Source organism: Pezoporus wallicus, unplaced genomic scaffold, assembly GCF_028554395.1.
Source record: "Pezoporus wallicus isolate ANWC-B61680 ecotype Strahan unplaced genomic scaffold, APGP_CSIRO_Pwel_v1 contig_8341, whole genome shotgun sequence".
Classification (NCBI taxonomy): domain Eukaryota; kingdom Metazoa; phylum Chordata; class Aves; order Psittaciformes; family Psittacidae; genus Pezoporus; species Pezoporus wallicus.
Genome location: NW_026638083.1, coordinates 671965 through 695415, shown reverse-complemented (window position 1 = coordinate 695415; position 23451 = coordinate 671965). Strand labels below are relative to the sequence as shown.

The 23451-nt window shown below is 37.7% G+C and overlaps 1 protein-coding gene across 6 annotated transcripts in view; it reads right to left on the bottom strand.

The window, feature by feature from the left end:
* Positions 1 to 23451, bottom strand: part of DENND1A (DENN domain containing 1A) — a 189734-nt gene that overhangs the window by 123206 nt on the left and 43077 nt on the right. For all 6 annotated transcript variants that reach the window (XM_057408991.1, XM_057408993.1, XM_057408995.1 and 3 more), the window contains exons 4-5: positions 15749 to 15798; positions 10061 to 10180 (exon numbers count right to left, since the gene is read on the bottom strand). In XM_057408991.1, coding sequence (XP_057264974.1) covers positions 10061 to 10180; positions 15749 to 15798 — 170 coding nt within the window. The remainder of the gene's footprint in view (positions 1 to 10060; positions 10181 to 15748; positions 15799 to 23451) is intronic.

Below are 23451 nucleotides of genomic sequence, written 5' to 3'. Positions count from 1 at the left end.
AAAATATTTAAACCAATTCAGCCATGCTTTAAAACCTAAAGGTAAGCTAGCAAAGCCTGTAGCAGACCTACTGATACCACAATGAAAACTCCAAAGCTTTTCACTCCGGGTCATTCAGTATTTTCCCTACTAACTTGTTATTTATTGACTACATCTAGTTGAAATTAAGAATTCATTATTTATGAGTTCAGTGGAATTGACTCTCTGCAATGTTGGTCTTAAAACTCAAATCACCAAAATTCATTTCTATCATTGCAACTGCAATGTGGCTGTATACAATTTCAAAGGAAAACCAAACAGTTCAGAGGAAATACTGTACACGCTTTGCACGTACTACTAAAATAGAAAATACAAGCCTCATACAGTATCAACTGGAGTCTTTACAACTCGGTTTGTGACACTGCTCTTTAAGCAGACATTTATACATGAACATATACAAAACCTCTCTTCTTTTTCGCACATTTTTACATGAAAATACACAAAGAACCTTTTTGCACATGTACATGTTCCTATAAATTTATGTAGGCAAAGGAAAAAAAGATGAGTGCACATACTAAGGGACATGATCAATAACGATTGTGCTCATTCATGATCAATAAGAGGGCCAAAAAAACCTAGGAATAAACTTCAATCGAAGCTTTTTAATGACAGGACAGGGAAGAAAATGCATTATCCCATACTCTTATTTTTACAGACTTTTTGGTAAGTGTATTTTATCGAGTATTGCAGAGAATATAGTTTCGGGAAGATAATATCATAGAATCATAGAATCGTTAGGGTTGGAAAGGACCGTAAGATCATCTAGTTCCAACCCCCCTGCTGTGGGCAGGGACACCTTACACTAAACCATGTCACCCAAGGCCTCGTCCAACCTGGCCTTGAACACTGCCAGGGATGGAGCATTCACAACCTCCCTGGGCAACCCATTTCAGTGCCTCAACACCCTAACAGGAAAGAATTTCCTCCTTATATCCAACCTAAACTTCCCCTGTTTAAGTTTTAACCCATTACCCCTTCTCCTGTCACTACAGTCCCTAATGAAGAGTCCCTCTCCAGCGTCCCTATAGGCCCCCTTCAGATACTGGATAACTTGATATTTAAAGATGCTTAAACAAGATGCTAACCCAGCCTTACAGACTACCTGAGGTAAGTTTCTAGAGTCTGAAAGTTTAATGGCAGAGATGCAAACGGCAAGCAACAAATAAGCAGATGTAATACAAAATTCCATTCCTCTTTTCCTGGAACAGTGTTTTTAAATAGCTCGTCTCTATCTTGTAAAATGTGTAAGGACAATAAAGAAAAACCACAGGAAGTTTGGGAAAACTAAACTGGAAAGAGTGTATCAGAAAGAAGAAACACAGAGCAGATAGCTAAACTTAATTGATGTCAAGCTCTCTTTTCACTAGGTTCATCACTTTTCCGTATAAATTCTGACAAGTAACTGAAAATAAAAGCCAGTGTCTGTTTAAGCAAATCAGCAGGGGTAAACCCCCTAAACTTCTAAGATGTAAATTGTTTTATAAACATGTCAAGTTAAAGCAAAATGCCTGCAACAACAGGAGACCCTTCCAACCCCAAGTACTACATTCATGGCGTTCTCACATTTTCTAAGCCACTTCAGCTCAATTTCCTGTCATACACAGAAGAGGAAGTCAAACTGGTTTGCTTCAGTTGAAGCTTGTAAGAAAGCAGGATTTCTGTGAAAGAAAGTCAGACTCCAGCCATGAGTCCAGCCTGCCCTCTCTTCTGTTCTCTGTAAGGTCCATGCAAAGGAACTGAGAAATGTCTGCAACTTCAGCTCCTACTTATATTTAATGCATTTGTGGAATCCACTGCTAGAAAACCAATACCAAAAAATCTATGAAGAAGGCAGAGGCTCAATAACAACATTTTTATCAGGTACAATTTTGTTGTACTGTTGAATCAGAGAGATCCAATTTCTCATGATTTATACATGTATTTTTCATGGCCTTTGCCAATGTCTAACAGAACCAGTTTGCTACTTCCTTTCATCTCCGAAGCGTTTTAAGTAGTACAGGGATTCCAGGTCGATACACCACAAGGACCAAACAGACTGCCCAAAAAGTCTTCCATATCATTTCCAGCCATTACCAAACATCTTTTGCAAGGCTTGAAAGGATCATGTACATACACATGGAAGCAAAACATTGATTTTGCTTATTGCCATTTTATTCAACATACAACTATAGCAAATCCTCATAAAGTCTGGAGTTTTTTCTTATTTAATTAGAGAACAATATTTCCACACCGAAGCAAAATGGGGAAGGGAAAAAAAAAAATCAAGATATAGAGGGAGAGAGACTGGGTGGAAAAAGAGGTAGTCTTTTTTAAAGGCTATCTCTGCTCTGGGGTTATGCACAGTCACTGCTTGCAGCCTAGACTTGTAATTACAACTTTAAATTAGCAAAAGATATTCCTCCGCTGCTGCAGACAAGCCTAGTTTCATTACCAGCTCTCTTCCTCTCCTTTCGAAAAAGTGAGTAATACGTAAACTTCTTTTAAACAGTAATTAGAAAACAAAATCACATAAATGGACAAAAGCAGCAATCTCATACAAGCCACAGTAAAGTACTTCAGATGACAGCTGAGCACCTGCAACACTCAGGGCATCTGTGGAACTGCAAATGGGGTGCAGAGCTTAGCACTCCTCTTTGTCCCCTGTGCTAGTTCCCTTCTCCATCCTCCAATTGTTTGAGTGGCCTGTATGAATGGTAAGACTGGTTATGGGGCAGAGGGACACAACACAAATAGAACACCCAAACCCTGTAGTTGTTCTTCTCTAAATGAACACCTGTGAATGGTAACCAGGCAAAAAGCAACCACCCCTATACAACCCACAAGTGGGAAAACAGGAAAAGCCTGAACAACAGTTGAGTTACATGCTCCTCAAAGCAGCGGGCAGTCTGATCAAGGCCCTGGTTTTGACTGTGCAGCAAATAAAGAGTACTCTTTACTTTCTTACCAAGCACAAAATAGCCTTCCTATAAATTTACTTTTACGTATGCAAAGGAAAAACGCAAAGCATGAAGAAACTGTAAATCAGCTAAGAACTTTAAGAATTCTTAGTTAACAAGAAGAATTCTAAGGCTCAGCCTTCCCCTATATCAGACTGTTACAAAGTATGTTAAATTATTTGTCCTTAATGTGAGAGTCTGTATAGTCCACAGAAGAAAATTCCTATTAACATTAGTTCAAAACATGCATTATAAATCTGTGCTTTTTAATGTCCCAAACTTTCATCCAGATAAAGTGAGAATGGGATGTCCTTCCTTATTAATCTGCAAAACACTCCTTCACAAACAGCAGTTGTGGAACATTTCAGAACAGCAGCAAGAAAATCTATCAGTCTTTCCAATAAAAGTATTTAATAATTTCCATAGATTATTATGAAACTTCCATAGGCTTAACTTCTGTTGAGCTGAATTACTCCAACTTGACTCATTACCATGAACAAAATCCTCTCTGCTGTAAGCAAAGTCATCTGGAAAAGTGGTTGGAATCCAGTATCAATAAATACGCGATTTGATTTTCTCCCCCAGATAACTGGAAGCTTTGTGGAACTAAAGGCAGTGTTCAGGGCTTGGGACTTTTTCCTTTACGTTAGAAGGTATCACAACAGAAGTGTGCTGCACTGCAGAGGCACATCCACAAACAGTGTACACAGGCCCTTCAAGCTGTTTGTCCCCTATGCATCAATGCCCTGCCAGTTGGCAAGCCTGAGCCAGGAAGCTGTCAATTCCAATCAAGTTTAGGCGATGCAGTCCCATTAAAGAAGTCTTGCTGGTTAAGGGGCGGCCACTGTTTCCAAAGCATGGGAAAAAAAAGGGGGGGGCGGGGGGGGGAAGAGGAAAAAAAAGGGCTCTGCTTTCCTTAGATTTGAGCTGGCAACTTTCACTGACTAGAGTTTTCAAGGAGCTATGAATGAGCTTAACAAAGGAGTTCTGTGGCTAGTTTCTGGCTGAAATCCATGTCAACAGTTTTTAAGGTCACAGGTCACACTAACTAACATTTATTCCCAGCAGACCCTGCTCTAAACACAAGCTGTAAGTAGTACAAATTTGGAATTTTTCTGTAATCCCTTGAGATATTCCTGATCCTTCCACATGTTTCTGCTCAATTAAAAACAATTCTCACTTTGCACCACAAGAGAGGCCCCTGCTCAGAAATCTTATTCTACCCTAAGAATAAATGGACAAAGACTGCAATCAAAGGGAAGGGAAAGGGGGAGGAGAGGAACTCACAACAAATCACACCAAAAACCTCAAATAACTCCATACAGAATCACATTCAGTTAGTTAAATTTTCTGCCATCTGTCACAAACTATTATAGATTCATTTCTTTTTATCTTAGAAAAAGAGTGGTGCAGAGCTTAGCTATTTTGGCCAACAGGGATTTCCACACAAATGTTTCTGCATTTCACTTCAGAAGAATGATTTTCATTTTGGGTACAAAAGCTGAATACCCAGTGAAAACTTCAAATTAAGTGAAATTGAAATCAGAGTTGCACATGGTTGTGGCACCTTCTCTAAATCTGCAACTCTGCCCAGGAAGTTTGCGAACCAAAGCAAAACCAAACCATGCAAAGTTAGGTTTGAGATTGGGGTTTTTTCTTGTTTCTTTTTTACTTTAACAAAACTTGAAGCAAGACAAAACTCTTTGATTTCTATCATTACTGTTTTCATTCAAGCAGAAATAGGTGCTGTGGGCCACAGTTTAACAGATAAAAAAGAAAATCTGATGGTTATTAATGAAAACAATTGTGAGGTACCTATGACAGGGTTACAGGATGAGAGTCCTGGTCCACTAGGTCTGATTACTTCACATAAGCCTTCCCAATCGCAGGGATTCCAGGGAATACGGGCTGCTCCACTGCTGTTGGGGCAGGAACTACCATCACCCCAGGCAGGCACCAAAGGACACGTTCTCAAAGTTTCTACTATTTGCTACTGCTCTTTTTGATAGGAAGGGGAAAATCAGCACATAGGCAGCCTCTGAGGGCTAAACAATTTGGATCAGTTAGCCTAACATTCACCTAATGAACAGCTAACACTGCATTCACCTAACATCTCCCAAAGCTGTTTGTACAGTACCTGGAAAAGGGGAATTTTGTAAACCAAATACAGCATTAAATTGACCAAAATCACATTTGTGGAGAAACTGCAGCTAAAGGGTGACATATTCATCTGCACAGATGGGCAAGTATCACCGGCTGCTGATGGCCATGGCTTTTTTGAGTCTGACTTCTGCTGAAACAGAGAACTGGAAGAGACATTCTGTGTAATCTTGTAACTTAATAAATAGTGAATCATCGTATTTTAGGAGATTAGTGACATCCTGGAAAATATATTTAAATACAACCAGTGGAGAATCATAGATAAAACCATTCATAGATTTTAATACTCTGTTACATACTAGTAATCCAGACTAGATTAAGAATGTGATCTTTTACACAACCTGGTAAATGTCTTCAAAAATGTTAAAACCAGTTTTATTAGCGTTGCTGTAGAAGTGCTGGGGCATTGGGAGTCTATTATTCCTCAGATAAAAGGCTTAATGTATTTTTTAAACTCAAAAATATGTTGCCATAAGAGAAGCACATGTTTAATACTAGGGTCAACTTGGTGAACAGGCCTGTGATTTCTTTTTATCTATATGAATACTCAGGCCACCATTTTATTCTCTTATATAATCTGAAATCATTACACTGACTTAACACATTTAAAGCAGTCCATACCTTTAAATAGGTTACCATACAGTCAACATTGGCACTATTTCTATTTCAAAGCAGTGTGCTTCATGAACACAGAGCTTATTCTAAAGTTCAAATAGTCAAGAGTATAAAATAAACAGGCACTTAAAGAAATGACTGGATTCTGTCTGTTTAGAACCTGAAGAATTTTTCAAGCACCACTGACTGGGTCCTTCCCCTGAATTCTGGAAATGTCTCAGAAGACAAAAGATAAAAATATTTCTAAAAATTCAACTTGTTCCCTTTATTATATAAACATTCTGCAATGAGGGTATCAAAAAAGGATTCAGACCGAGTTAACAACATTTTTTACATTCCTAAAGTAGAACTGATTGCACAGAAAGACGAAGTTGTCAGGAGTCTGAGATTTTACTACAGCTAAATGTCAGGACAAAAAAACAGCTACAAAGAAAATTGATATGCACTTTTAAATAATGTCTTCATACAAGAACTTGATATAAAGGTATTTCATGCTCCAATTTCTCTACAGAATTTAGGATTTCACATGTTCAGCAGTCTCCTCACAGCTGTATATACCCTATTGTCATGTTCCTCACCCTTCTTCAACCATTAGAAGCAGCACAAGTGGAAGCATCATACTCACTGTAATTTCAGCTATGAGGTTTTAACTATCTCCCATTATGAGCAGACCACGTACATGTTTGTCCACTTGAACTTTGAGAAACCAGATTGCAAAATAAAACACCTTACTCCTTTAGTACACTTCCTCATACCAATACAAACTGGTTTATGCATTACTTTTCCATCAAAAAATGTTGAAATCCATCAAAGCCTAAAGAGTTCTGGATAACAGCACTCAGCCAAAGAAGCAAATAGAGCTGAGCCACTAAGCAACAGTGTCCATAACAGAACCAACAAACCAGCTTCTGGACACCTTGATACAGCTGGAGTTGCTAGAAATGTGAAAAAATGAACAAACCAGGAAGGAGATCTAACATGAAAAAATGAGGACATGAAAATTAAGAGCCTCAGCATGCAAAAATCTTAAGAATAAGAATGTACCTATATACCTTAAGAGTATAAGAAAGCAGAAAAATAAATTTATACTGTCCTTTTTTTAATCACTCGTAGGTCATTTATGTTTCAGTAACTGTAATTAGGAGGAAACAGCAAATCAAGAACAAATTCTGAAACTCTACCATCTTCCAGACTCTTTTGTCCTAATGAAAGAACATTACCGGTTAGATTAAAGCAAACCTCTAGTAACAACAACAACAACAACAAATTAGTTTCTTAATGCATATCCAATAGGATTCATTTCATCTCAGCAAATTCCTTCAATGAAATCTCAGGGAAAAAAAAAAAAGCTCTCAACTTTCTATGTATTCATCATTTGGAAGAGAAAATACTTCAAAACCAGATTCTACGTTTTGTAATATATTGCATTGAAAATGGCAGTCCAGAAACCAAGTCACCCAGGAGATTTTGATGTGTGATACATGAGCTTGTGGGTTTTTCCTAATTCACTCCATCGCTTAGAACCTCCAAAACCCCACCAGACCGTCCGTGACACTGGTTCTGTGCTTTTGTCCGCCCTCTGCTGTCTGAAACGCAGAAAGTTGTCACCGGTGCTACAATACCACATTTGATCATTGTAGTCCCATGATCAGTTAGAAATCAATTGAAGAAAAGAGGAAACGGAATAACAGAGGCAAAACGCAGTGGTTCTACATTAACAGAATATCGTGGAACACCTCAATGATGCAGATTTTAAACTTAATCTAAGATTTCCATAGATGTGTGTAACGATGCTAACCACAGGGGGAACAAAACTATGAAAACTACCTTGGAAAGCAGATTTCTAAACAGTACTGGTTAAAACAGCCAAAAGAGTTACTCTTTCAAATGGAATTGCCTTTCTGCTGGCCACAGGAGCCACATCCTGGATAACTTCGATAAAATCATTGCTACTGAACTCCAAGAAGTGCCTTACTGTACTTTGCATCTACATGAAAAAGTCTCACTTTAAAACTCCAAGTCCAGACCTTGCCTTCTGGCCCTCCAAATAGCGCCTAGCTTTAAACTGTGCTTCCTGACTGCTGAAGAATTTTTTTTATAGCACTGGCTGACTGAAATGGATTTCCTTTTCTTCCTGTTTCTCTTCAATAATGAATCTGTGATGATGAATGTGATGAATTCTTCCAAACTGTTATACCATGACCAGACCCATTAAATGTCTGACTCATACACACATGACTATCGTCTCTAATAATAAAAATCATCATCTCAAAGCTTGCTGTCATCCAACCTGTCACTGAAAAGCAAATAAACATTTTTTCATCCCCACTTGCTTTTTTGTCTCATTCTGACATTCTTCAACATGTTTTCACCCATCCATTTACCATGCAGCATCCTTTAATCCATAATGGACACTGAGAAGAGTCACATCAACAACAGGTGCTGCAGACCTGGGAACAGAGCAAGTGAAACTGTGTAATGGTGATTTACATTACTAATTGTCCTTCAAAACTTACTGGCATGTGCATTAATGATGAACTTTGATCTTCTCATTAGTTCACGGGAGAAAGAACTGATAGGAATGAAACCAGGAGTTCCAATTCATCCACTGCTGTAACTGCACGGAAGTCTCTTTTTTGTTGTTGTTTTTTGGTTATGAGTTGAAGCAGAAGGCATTTAACTACAACATAACTCCTCCATTTCTTCCTGGCATTCACTCAACATAAGGGAGCTGACAGCAAAGAACTCTTATCCAGGAGAGATCAAGAACGGACTCACACTACTCCTCATTCAGATTTTCTTATTAAAGTGCTTCCCCTTTAATTTGTCTTTAATCAAGAAAAGTTACTTTACATAATCAGACACTTCCCATATGAGAGTGAATCAGCACCCTAAAAGAGCTATGGAAATACCCTCCTGTCTTCAGTACATGGTCCCAATTGCTGGATTGCCATCACTAATAATAGTTGAATTGTCAACTAGAGAAAAGAAAGAATGAAAATACTCAGAAAACACCTGCCTCCTACACAGTCAGGTAGCAATTTTGGTAGATTTCACAATAATTTCTCCAAATGCCAAGCTTCTTCAATGAAGGCCTAGTTAGACCACTGCCATCAGTATAATGCTGCAGTACATGGCAACACACATCTGGTATCTTCACCAGCCTAATGCCAGCACAAATGGCACAGACACTCATTTTAAACCTGTTAATCAACCCAGAATCTACTCTGTGGCATTGCTGTATGCAATCCATCCTTGTACTTGATAGGTGTTCTTGTATTTTACCACACTGACCCTGAAATTCTCCAGAGGGGTCATACTCAGTAACATGTATAAAGAAGGTCCTGTTCCATCACGTGCAACACATGGTATCCAAAGGACAAAGGCACGTTCTTGTTCTTACACTGGATTTTCTCACGTGAAAAGCAAAACAGAAATGACTGAGACAGATGTCTACAATTGCTCACAGAGGAAGCTGTCCTCATTTGTGACTGATTGAGCAAGGATCAGTCTATTTATAAGATCAAATCTGAGCTATCTTTACCTGAGCTATTTCTCCAAAACTTCCAATTTCTCACTGATATGCAGAAAGCACAAGGCAGACCATTTAAAACAAAACAGGCTGGAGGCTGTGTATAAATCTTCAATCCATAATTCTTAACAGAGTTCTTAGTGGATCTAATAAAATCTCTAAAAATCTGATTTTATTTGCATCATTTCTTGCAGCAAATGAAAAAAGAAAATTACAGACTGTAACTCAACATGTCCGTGGGAGGTCACCAAAACCCACTCTGATAGAGCCTCTTTGCCCATTTTATGTGAAATGCATTGTTCCCAGCTTCCACAACAGTCTTTATTATGACAAACTTCACAAACCCCTCAATGGAACAGAGTAAAGCTCACCCATACAAATTTCCAGGATGTGGACAGCATCAGTGACATTCTCTCAGTTACCAACAGATGCTTTGTTAATAAAACTTGCATATACAAATGTCCACAAAATGTCTTAACAAGATCAGCTGTGACAGCTAACAATAACAGCTGCCACCATGCTATGTCATATCACATTACTGCAGAGACCTTTTTTTTTGCACATTGTTAACTCAAGAACATTGACTACAAACAAATACACTTATCTACAGAGGAACTCCAAGTGCAAGATACTTTGCATCACTTCTGCAGAAGAGCAGTGACTCTGAGGACCAGATAGGAAAATAAGTTTGAACAGCTGGAAATTATAATTGCAGTGTAACACAGCAAAGTCAAACACTGGTTCCTAGAGTCAGCCAAAAGCCAAAACACAGACCTACCTTAAGATACAGAAGCAGCTCTTGGCCCCAGAAGATAAGCGACAGAATCCAAACCTCTGTTTGCTGTCAATGTCTGTAAGCACAAATGTAAAGTTCTGCCCAACTTGGTTAACTGCATGGCTGAAAATAAAGAGAGTAAGAGGAAAAAAAAAATTAATGCTGAGCTGACTGTGTCAAAAGTATGCAGTCAATGTCACTGAACCTGTAACATTTCCTCTTTCAGAAGTGTTTCGTGGAGAAATTAACTTTGTGAGTATACACCCTCTAGAAACTTGAATATTCTAAGTTGCCTGGGGAGGGAGGAGTGGGCCTTGGGTTGGCTTTTCTGTATTTTAAGTGTGGGAGGATACTAAAAATGTGTTTCTCTTTAAATGAAAATGGTTATGACTATCAACCACCGTCAGCGCAGTACACACTGTGCAAACCAAACCCATGTTCTCTCATAGAACCCAAAATATTTCCTTATTACTCTTCATTTGAAAATTGGTTTACTCCAAGAGCAAGTCAATGTTTAATAACACGCTAAGCTTCTCCAACACTTGGATATTGACTTGTAGAAGCTTTATTTATCTATCTACCAATTTTGCATGTATGCCAGATACATGATTCCAAAATGTTCAGCAGCTGGAACCACGCCAGGTGACTCTCCTTTACTCTAACAGCTAAAGCCTAGAATAGTGTGCAAAGGAAGATAAGCCAAACCAGAAGCACAAATACAGTGTGCTAGAGCCAGCCATGACTATAGAAATCATCTTGGAGGACTTTTACATGCTTTTTCACAATTAAGAGTAATTTGCCTCAACTGTAAGATCTTAACAGCTCTTCAAGAATAGCACAAGTGAGCTAATAACATTCTCAAACATTGGCTCCTACTCACACCACAGGGGAAAGCATCACTGTAGGAAAGTTTGCCCAAATTGGAACAACACAGTGACAGAAAACAAAACCACAAAAGAAAAAAAACAAAAGCCAAGAACCAAACCACACAAACAAGCAAAAAGCCCCAAACCTGAGCATTTAAAAAGACGTCCTTAAAAATACTGCAATTTGCATCTGTATCTGACCACTAATAAGTGGTGCTTGAAATAAGTTCAAATTAAGATGCTTTACATTTAAAGCATGGCAGTTTCTGAATGCTATTTATTAACAAAATGAAAAACATTCTTGAGATATGACCCCATTTGTCTAAAGTTAATCAAGTGCTTCAGTAGTACAGAGATGCCAAACTCCACCTAAGCCAAGCCCAATTCACCTCCCAGTTAGCAGAAATGTAGTTTTAGTGTTTAACAGAAATGTTGACATTTAGTGGTGAAGCTGGGACTGATGTAATGATGTAATGACTTTTAATCTAATTTCAGATCTCATAATGATACAAAATTAACACTTATTTCAGGTTACCGTTCCAGTTTATCTTGGGTTTACTGACTTCCAGTAATAAAAGTTGAATCCAAATCAGAAAGAAGTCACTGTCCAGTTTAAAGAAGAATCCTTCAGTAGATTTCACGTAGCGAAGGAAAACATGCAGTGATAAAGATGAAAAAGTGCTCCAAATTCACAGGTGAACAAAAAGACGGCTATTTAAAAGCATTTCAGCAGTCTGAGAACTAGACAGGGTATCATCATCCTGCTGAAATGTGAAGGTCCACAGAGCAACCATTTCCATAAACCACACTGAGCTGCCAGGGGATACCAAAAAATCCCTGACTGCTGTTGTGTTTTATCTGTAAAGCTTGGATGTAATGTTACTATGGTGATTTTAGTATGGTGTTTTAAAAGGGGACTATATGCTTAATTTTAACAAGGTTGAGAGCAGAGCATGTGTGAGAAATTCTAGCTGACAATTAAAATTATGGGACAGGGAAAAAAAATCCATGCTTCATTTGTGGCAGAGAAAAGCTTGCTTATGGAACAATTGTGACAAGTTGGGAAGTTCCTCCAAAATAAAACCAAAGATTCTTACATTCAGGTGATCTGCAGAAACTAAATGTGTCTGACAGGTCTTGCTCAAGTGTCAGTTCTTCACATGGAAGGATAAACTTCCAAAGATAAAAAGTTCTTTTCCTAAGATCTTAATATTGATGCTTGTTATTCATAGCTCTATTTTCAAACGGGAAGAAGGTCTATTGAGAGCTTAACAAGGTGGAAGCACCTTGAATTTCACCTCTAAATGAGCAGGCAGAAGTTAGTACTGGAGGGAAAGGGAGAGCTAGCTATATCTAACTAACACAAATTAATCGTGTTAGGAAATTTGACTCAGGTGGAGTTCTTCACTCCTGCAGTTTGAATAGTCTCTGTCTTGATCCTGCAGCCATAAGAACAGAAAACTCATGGTTCACTGACTAAAGGAAGGGCCAACTAGTCCCTGGTGATTTTGAACACATAAAAAGAATCAATATATAAAGAATTAAGAATCTGTGTCAATGAGTGCCAAAACCTTCAGCCCAGAGAATGATAAGATACACAGATGATCTTCACTATCCTAAAGATCTTGGTGTTTGATCATCATTTGAAGTGATCTGGCAGAGGCAACAGAACTTCTTCAGTTTATGCCACCTGCCTTAGAAAACCTTCAGCCTTAGAAGAGACACACATGGAGGTGAAGATTTATGTCCTTTCACAGCACTTGTCAAAGAAATACCACTGCTTCATGTCAAAGTCAGAAGACCAAGACGCAGCTGGAATAACACTGAGCACACATCTCCCATCAAGAAGTTTCCACTGAAAGCGTGGCACAACACTGCACATAACACAGAGCATAGTTACAGAAATTAAATTTCCCCAAGTAAAAGTCCTCACAAACGGGGTATAAACTGGGGACAACACTCTAGCAGGACTTGAAAACTCAAGTTCTATGACTCATGATGCTATTTTGGGCTCTGAGTTGATGAAAGGAAACTCAGGTTAGGGTTAGAGTCTATTCTTTAGTGACTACACAGTTCTGATTGCTCATATCAGTGTCTCTTTATCACAATTCATACTGATCCTTTCTCCACAGATCTTGAAGATATATCTTACACAGAGTATTACTCCAACAGAAGGTATTATTCCATGTTCCTAAGTTATTAGAGCAATGAGCCAGTATCTCCAATGTTATGTTAAGAATAATAATTGTACAACCTCTCAATATTGCAGAGATTCTAATACTCAAATGGTCGTGGCCGACAAGGCACACAAGTTACCTGGGAGTAGTTACTAAGTATTTGAAGGGCCTTTACTGAAACCACTTCAGTGTTTCTTTCTCTTTTTGTGCAGAATGAACAAAACTATATATATATATATATATTAAAAAAAAAAACAGCCCTGGAGACTAAGAATTACAGTAACTGGAGCTCTGATCCAACACACCACTTTTCAGACACATACAGAGGGATAAAGTCCCACTAGAGAGTGCTAGTCAACTCTGTAAGACATGACTGTAAAGACCCCTCTGACATATAACTGAAGACAGTGCTGCTTCTAGAAGCAATTTCTTTTCATCTCAATGTAGAAGAAGTGTTTACTGAGAAAATTGAGGGGAATATTAAAGCACCAATTAATTTCATTACGGGGCTATCTGCTCACTACCTTAAATAAGCACATAAATTAGTTATTGGGCTATTATTTTGTTTATTTATTTATTTTTAATCTGATTTAAGAAATGTAGAAATAAATAATCAGTAGTTGGTTAAGAGTAAAAAGGGACTAACTAGTGCAAATTCATCACTTGCTGTGTTCCAGGAACAGCCTCTAATAATCAGTGTTCAATCCATTCTGAACTTGGAAGCAGCTAAAAGATGAGGAACATTTTGCACTTCAGATGCACTGTATTATTTTCTCTTTATCATAGTCACATTAAATTCACTTGCACTCAGTGATCTAAGACTATTTACCTTCTTACTGGCAGATTAGCTTTGAACTATGTCAAATTTATATCACAGAGGACTACAACAACTATTTGGTTTTATATTTATATCTATGCACACACCTACGCATGCATGCACACTTGTGTGTACGTGTGTACTTTTACATCAAAAAGAGAAGTATCACACACATCTCTTTCTGCTGCCATATTCTTAACTTGGGATGTCCTCTACCTTCTGGAGTACTGAAAGTTGATCCTTATTTTTAAATTATTAAATTATGGGTTACGATCTCTCCTTTATGTTCAAAACTGTTGGCTTACAGTCTTTTCAGAGACAGTCTGTGATATTCAGACAAATAAGCAAATCCAGAAATGGGAATCAGTGTTCATTATGTTCTCATTTGCACCCATATGGGTTTTCAGTGTTCTTATCTTTCAAAATGTTATATTGCTGGGGAAACCCAAAAAAACAACAAAACAAACAAACCCCCTAGGTACAATAAACCTACACACAGTAAGCATGAGTACTTCTAGTAGAAACACAGACATTAGAAAAATATATGTAAATACTTCCTAAGGGGAGGGAACGGGGAAAGAAAAACATGATCAGCAAAAAGTAACTCCAAATCATAAATTTTTGTGGCTTTTAAAGGTCATGCAAGTCAAGGAGCGCTGGTTAAGTTGCTCATGTTGACAGCCCAGGATATCCAGATTCTCTTTTCATGTACAAAGCAGATACAGCAGAGGCACCGGTGTCTCCAGCTGAGCCTCACCCATGGCTCTCAACTCTGATCCGCAGGAACCACCCAGCAGGTTGAAAGAACAAATCATCTGCACGATCCATTCAAGCTTTTGGCTTCCCCAAGCCCCAGATTACAAAGTGTAGCAGTGGTTTTACTATGTACACTCCTATCTCCAGAGAAGCACAGCGAGATTTCACCTCCATTTATAGAGAACTATGAAATAGCAGCTGCCTAAGGAGCAAGTATGTAAATAAATATATAAACAAGGGTTCAAACAAGAAATTATATTAGAAGCAGATGTTGATTTATAAAGAAAATCAATTTCTATGGTAAATATCACCGATTTCACTGAAATGAGAAAGATTTCTAGCAGTTTAATCACAGCTAAGGTCAATTCCATCAATCACAACTGTTCAGTGTGTAAGCTGACCCAAGGCAAGTGATTCTGACCAATTAAATGATGCTCGTGGAGGATACAAACAGTGGTGCATCTTTTCAACATTCGAACCCTTGTTCTTTCACAAAACCATCAAAAATAACCCACAGTAAAAGCAAAACTAAAAAACCTAAAAACATTCTGGAGTTTTCTAAATGACAAGAATGAAACATTCCCAGTTCCTGTCAAATCCACTGTAACTTTACAAGTTTCCCCTCCAAAATTAGAAGCCACATTAAGTGGCCACCAAGTAAAGCACCAACATTCTAGCGAGGTCAAGAGCCTTTAAATGTAAAGCATTTAATTCATAGTTCTACCCAGATTTTGGCAATTAAGAAATAAAATACATACACACACACAAAGCTCTGATATTAACACAGGTATTTGACAATTACCACCCAAGTATTTTCCCAACCAAGCATTACACAGAAGTAAAACAAAATGTTCTTACTGCTGCCACTGAACAGCTCAAACTTTTAAAACTTCTTTTTTTTTGATGGTGCCCATAAAAACCCCAGGAAAAAGTGATTCCGAGACTATAATTTGCACTTGGGTGCTTTAAGTCACAGCCAGGCAGACAGAACATTAAGAATGGTATGGTTTTTATTTTCTACAGTGGTTTTATTGACAAGCTTATTTTCTTGTAAAGTTTGAAAAGCTAACACTACCTGTCCACATAGAAGGGGAAACAAAACTTGGTCAAAGTCTGTAGAACTTCCTGTGGAGAGAAAAAGAGATAATTTATACATCTGTCGGGACCAATAAATCTAATATTAACCACATCACACAATTTCACAACTTTACCCTGAAGAAATAAGAGACAGATGAAGAAATATGGGCTTTATCAATTACATGGAAGGAGTACCAGGCAGTCAATCATGTGAAATAATAAACATGATCAAACTTCATTAAAAATGAAAAATTAATCAAGATTCACACATGGGCAGGCAGCAGGAGCCATCCAGCAATTCTCCAAAGAGTAGAAGGAGGTTGGGTTGTTGAGTGTTAACACCTCTCTGGGGACAGTCTCTACCCTGACCATATGGATCATAGTGAATAACACCAAACCACATGGGTTTGGCCTGGCAGGACCACTTCTGCTGGCACAGCTTTTGACTGTTACCTAGGAACAGAGGTCCGGGGGATTAGAGAATACTTCCTAACATCAGCAAGACAAATAACAAAAGATAAAGCCAATAGGTCTCATAGCAGGAATGTTTAACGTTGCCTCCTGCTACTAGAATGAAAATCTGAGTGTTAAAAGACTGACTAAAATAATATGCATTAAAATTAATACAAATTGGTTAAACTACAAACCATTTCCTAAAAGTTACAAAGCAGCACCACAGAGAAACTTTCAAGTATAGCCTTTGCCTGACATCAAATAAAAAGCACGAATATGAAAACTGAAAACATGCTCAGCAGTGAAATTAATCATTTTTAACTTTACAACTTTAAATAAATACAGAAACAGGTCAGTCCCCAAACGGTTGTGTTCACAGACAAAAGCAACCCATTTACATTGTTCCATGATATTCAAAATTTGAATTCTATAATACACCTCCCACCATAAAGGTCTACAGAGATTTCAGACCTTTGCTACCAGCCAATTCACTGTTCATTCTCCTTCACACTTAAATATTTCAGGACCTGAAATGTAACCTATATTTCTGCTTTCAGCTGAAACAAGATAACCCTGATTACATGACAAATCCTCCAAAACATTCAACACTTCTCTGATCAGTAACAATAAGTTATCACCAATAAATTGATGCTTCTCGCTTCATTTATTTCTAAAACCAATGCCATCATTCAACAAATAAACTACATCAATCTAATAACCTATTCAATGAAGCAGAAAACATATTGACTCCCTTGCAAGAACATGTTCCTCCTACATAATTCAAATAAGCACACCCCATTCTTCGCTATGGTTTTCAGGCTCAACTGCTCACAGACTCCTCTTTGGAGGTTTCTTGACAACTAAAATGTGGCAAGTTCTTAAGGTTTCAGGCACAAGCAGATATGGAAACTTTGACTTCTTGACAGTTTATTGATAGATTATTTAACAACCTCCTGTTTTTAAAGAACAAGAAAGAATCTATTGAAGAATGCCATGCAAAGCAAAGCAATAGCCTCCTTTCGCTTCCAGCAAGAGCCATGGCAAGGAGCTACAGAGGTTTCAGAGTAAACTCTGCAGAAATATGGATTTTGATACAAAATAATGCCTTGATAGTAAAGGGCTTATTACTGTGATTGGGTTCACCCTTGTGCCGAATCCCACTGGCTTCCACAAGATCGACTGTGTGCTGAGCAACTGACTGCTTGTGTGCAAAAACAACATCCTGACAAATCGTAACTACTACACAGTTGTCCTTTACCCACAACTGAAATCCTGATGTGGAAAACATTAAAACAAAGGAAAAACCAAACCACACACAAAAAACCCACACACAAACCCCAGAATTTTAAAAGAATCAAGACTGTAACTGCAGGAGGATAAAGTGCTGACATTTTTATTTGTCTTATCAATACAAACTGTCCTCAAAATAATGACTGTGCATCTAGTTTTCAGAAACAAAGCCATGTAGCTGCTAAATAAATTCTGAACTAAACAGTGTTAAAAGACAACAAGTCAGCAATCACCTCGGAACAGCAGAATATATTCTCTCCATTATTTTGATGATTTAAATAATTACAGTAACAGCAAGTAAAAACCTCCACATAATAAAACACTTTAGCATTTCAGCAGCATTGTGTTATTGTAGGGTAAGGGTATTACTAAAAACTTACTTTGCACTTTCCTCTTGATATTAGAGCTTCCTAAACACAGAAAATGAAATTTCCACTTAAAGAAGCAATATATTGAATTTGTACCATTATATACTGCTTTGTATGTTAAAGAAGATTTTACAGTGATATTATTATGTGGCTTTTAGAATGTATTGCACATAATTTAACACTCACTATGCACCGATACTGACCTGCATTGCTTTACAACTAAAAAATTGAGACTAGTCCGGGTTAACCACAGACAAATTTTGTCAGCATTTCAACTATTAAAAAAATAATATCGAGAAATAGTTTTTAATTAACAAAACTGCTGATCTTTTGCATGTTAGAAATACAAACACTGGAGAAGTATTCAATTTGTGCTCAAGTTGCAAACTCATTACTAGAAATGTAATGCCTTTCTTTTCCTTTAAAAACTGCTCTGTTTGGAAGATGAGCAATCCTACATAACTTTCTACCAGAACGCTTTAGGTGGGTGTTACTTATGGCCTAGGAAAATCATCATTTCTTTATGGTTTCAAACAAAAACCGTAACAAAACCAAACCCAGAATCACTCCATGTTGGTATCTTATAATCCTTTTTATGTTCTTACCTGACATGAAACTCAGGAAGTATCAATAGATCATTTGTTATTTTATTCCCCTATGCCTATTTTCTTAAAGAAAAACCTACATAAAATGCCTCTAAAGCAAAACCCCCTAAAAAGAACAGAACCCTCGAACGATCCAGGACATACAGCTGAGAAGCGTAAATTACCCAGTAGCTGAAACCAGTGTCTCTGGGGTCTCACGTGCCAGTTTTCTGGATCAATCCCCAAGTTTATATTTTCACAAATCTTTTTACATGCAGTTTGATTTTTAACATTTTAATGAGCAAAAAGTGCATCTATAGCAGCCAGTCACCACAGTTAAAGTGCAGGGCATGAACTGTGTTCCCGGAGGGACTGAGCCCAGCCGTGTCACCCGTGGCTTCAGGACATACACCACCTGGTTCCTCGTCCCAAGGTTCCAACTCTTTTCATAATCAAAACACTGCTGACATTATAAACCCCACATGGGTTTTCTAAAATCCTTCCCAATCAATAAAGCCAGTACATAACTTATCGGAGACAACACAGAGCTCATTGATTAAGTTTGGTTTCAGTAGCAAAGTTTGCCAAATAAATGAGGCAGGAATACAGCGTTCAGCCCTTTTGTGTCACGCAGCGATTTATGAAGGTGAGGCAGTCTCTGAAAGGATTTCCTATGCACACACACAAGAGAGAGACTTGAGCAGTTTATGGAAAGCAAAGCTGTTAAATAACACACAATGCACACTTGGCTTATGGCCCAAATTATGAGATGAAATAGTAAAGAAAGCTCAACACTGCTGACAAATCTTGCATATTCACGTGTAAATGGAAAATGCAAGCCCTACCTTAACTCAAGGCTTTTTTCTTTTCAAACATTTCACTGTATGCTCCCATTTCTAAGACAATGGAACAACTTCAGAGCCTCTTCAATATACAGGAGTAGTTTATTTCTCTTGTTCAAATGAACATTAGTAACAAATGTCCAATGCTGCAGCTACAATCAAACAAAACCACACCAATAAAATGAAATGCAAATTGATGGTCTAACACAAGAACTGCAGACTGTTGCAAAGAATCTGCTCGTAGAAAGACGTGTGAGACAACAGATTCAAAGTGGAACAAGAAGCTGGAGGGAAAGAACTTAAAATAGAGGCAGGAAACGGTGAAAAATTATAAACAATTGTGGTAAATTATGAATAATTAAAGCAAAACACTCACATATAAATGTGAGTCAGAGAACAGAAATGATACACCATAAAAACCAACAGGTTGGGGACCTGTACTTGGAAGCCTATTAGGAAACCTGGGAAAAGCCAGGATAAAGTTGACAAGACTTCCCAGAGTACAGACAAGACCTTTAGCTGTAATTCTTGGGGAAAACAAACCAATCACACAAAACAACCCCCACAACCCTCTTTCAGGAAGTACATACATTTTACAGAGGAACAATTCAAATATTGCAAGAGAATGGAGCATTGCAAATAAGATGAGTTTTGCATGGAGAGAAGAGATGGCTCAGTGATGAAAAAGACGAATGCTGTTTTATTTCCTTGACCTCAAACCAGAGGTGAACTACAGGTGAGGTTGCTGCAAGTGAAATACTAAACAGAGAGGGTGGAAAGACAAATAGTTTTCACCTTATCCAGATTGAAATACCTGCTGAATCCATGAAAGAAACATGGAATCCTCCTCACATGGAGAGGCACAGAGAGAGTTTCAAGAACACATCAATAGACTGATGAAGGAAGAGAAAGAAGAGCAACAAGGGTGAAGAAGAAGATGGTGCCAGTCAGCCTTATGGCACCGAGGCAAGTGAGAAAGGGGACAGGATCCCGACCCAACCAGCAAGCAACTAGGGATCATTTTATATGTTTAGAAACAACATCAAATTTAAACATTACCAAAATGTTACTATAGCATAAAAGAGTGCTAAGACATTAGCTGAAGAAAAATATTATCCAATTATATCTGCCTTGTACATTCATCTATCTTATAGCCACAAAGTTGTAAACTGCTCTTATATTGAATTCATCTGTTTGAATCATTTTAAGCCAACAATTCATTAAATCATCCACTCCAAGGGAACAACAGGTTTAAGAATACAAAAAAAGTTGTCAGTGCCTCCAAATAAGCAACCTAAACATGACAACAACCCTGCCTGAAACCCACAGGGTGGTGAAAGAAAAAGCACAGAGCCACTGAGAACATCACAAATGCTGAGAGCTGTGCAGAGCTGGTCAGAAATTCATGTGCATTTTCCACACAATAACAAGCACCTCAGTAACAAAACATTCAACCAGTCACTTGAACACAGCTCTGAGTAACAAAGAGGGATCAGCACATCTTTTGATTTGAAAGTTTAAACTTAAATTTGCATTTATTATTACTGTAAGTTTATATTATCTTACATTTTTCCTAAAGTCATATAGGAAATTATCACATATTATTCTTAATTAATAAATGCCATGGAATTATGTAGTTAAAAATCAGGAAGAGCACTGCCACTCAAGCAGCTTATAAAATCCAATTCTCAAATTAAAAAGATCATGCACACAGAAGCCAGTGTCACACAGCCACAACAAAAAGCTGAGATTTTGCAAGATGCTGAAGCAGCAAAAGCAAAGAACAATAAACTTCAACCCCTAAAACTTCAATCCAGGCTGCTCTAGATTTTAAAGGGTTTTAAATACCTGATACAACACATTCTTTTGCAAAAATAATTTCAAATACTTATGTCAAATATCCTCTTGCATTCATTTTGACATAATCTTTTTACATCTTGCACCAGTACTGAACGTTACTGAGTCTTATAATGGTCAAAATGTTTTAAGAATTAATATTAACCAGTTCTTTAAAAGAATGTTCTACCCCAAAAACAAACAAAAACCTCCACAAACATAATTTGCTTAATAGCATTAATTTAAACTACCTTCAGTTTTATCCCTACCTCTTAAATTCAACTACTATTCCAATACAACTTTATAGCACTAGTTCATCCATTTGCTTTGTGTTCTAAAAATCCATTAGCTCTTTTTGAGCAATTACAAAGCTTGATTTAGGGGAGGGTTTTTCTTCTACAAAAGTCCCTTCTTCTTGTATGGGGGTCAGAAGGGGAATGGTACCCAGTCTGAAGCATCATTTCACTGAAAGTAACAACTAATTGTTCTCAGGAAAATGCTGGTTTCTAAAAGCAAACGAAAAGCCCAACACACAGATACACAATCCTGGTAACAGGAAGAGCATGAGATAAATAACATTTCCTAAGCATATTGAAGCCTGCTATCATTTAAATATTTTAAACGCACAAAATATGTGCACAGATGGGCAACTTTTCTACTTGCATTACTAAAAACATATTTCAAGATAAAGCTCAAAATCCCTGAATTTTTTAAACCTAATTGTGACTCTGTTTCTTAGAATTCACACCCCAAGGCCAAAGCTTTCCTGCCACCAGTCCTTCAAATCTGATTTGGACATTACACGGGAGGAGGCTCCAAGCCTCCCTGAGGTCTCACTCCTTTTACAACATACGCAAAAACAGTAGATAATGGGCCTGTGCTGAATTCACTGCTCCACACAGCTCCTCCTGGGACACAGGCCTAGCAGATGTGATAAAAACTGTGTCAGAGAAGTAGCTCTAGTTTTTGCCTTAATGACAACTTCAACCTCTCAACTAATAGAACAAAAGAACAGAAACGACTATTACTTTTTGCCAGTAGAAAAAAAAAACAAAAAAAAAAAAAACAGAAAGTAAAGAGAAACTAAATATTTAAGCAGCTTTTTTAAAGAGATCTACATAATAAATGTCTTTAAACCCCTACAATAAAATTAAGATTTAGGTTTTTTTCGAAGATGAAGGGGTTTTAGCTAACATGTGGGAAAAAAAAAAACAATTAAAAAGCTGCAGCTACTGTTGTAGGAATAATTGTTCGAGCCTTAAATCATAAAAAATGGAAAAATGATGCAAACAGGCATAGAAAAAAAACCAAATCAGGTCCAATTATGTGCATAACATTGATCACTTGGTGAAGATAAGAAGTGTCAGTACCAGGAAGCTGGAATACTGATTGAATTAGCAGTTTTTGAAACATTTAGTGACTAAAAATGAGGAATATATTTACTTCCTTTCCCTTTACTATGAAAAGATAATCACATGAGTCAACTGCCCAGGTATAGTGCCTCCGAACCAAAGCTTTAGATATCTACACTGGTTAACATTTGTTAAATATTATAATTCTGGCTTATGATGACTGGTGCTTTTAGCCGTCGCCTCAAATGCTCTATTCAGCTACCCCTGCATACCCACTTAATCAGCAATCATTGTTCTCTGAGGCAGGACTTTGTTGTCAAGACAAGCACTGAAACCTTTAAAAAATTTCAGAACTGGCATAAGAAAAAAGTGATCTTTGTCAAACAAGGACAAATTTATGCAAATCTTTTATAAACATTCACAAACATTTATTTAGCTTTTGAAATGTTGGCCTCATTTGAGAGCATGAAAATGAGGGGGAAGTAGGAAGATGCAAAGGACAGCTTAGAGGCTGGCACACTACATAAATATTCAGAAGGAAGATTATAGGATTCATGTTAGGCTGTCTTAGGTTTCTCCAAAGTCCACATAGAATACCAAAGAACAAAACTAACGAGAAGTAGAGCAGATGTTAGACAATGCAGCAGCCCTCTTTTCCACACTCACTTGGCTATACTTCGATGCTTTCATTTTTTCTTTCAATATGGTTAGGTCATTCAAGGATTCTCCTATAGACTCTGTATTGTGGCTACAGAGCTATAAGCTGGACCTCTGTCAGCTTTCCAAAAGTTTCCGATGAAAAGGCATTATGCAAATGCTACCTCTCTTACTCTCTTTCAGGAAAAAAAGCCTCCAGTATGCAGTCATTGGAGTATTGGAAGTCCCAGCCTTCATTTCTGTATGGTTGTGTTTGCCTTAGGGCCATGCTGCTTGTTTTGACAGTGGATCCCCCTAGATAGTTGGGATTAGTCGAGCT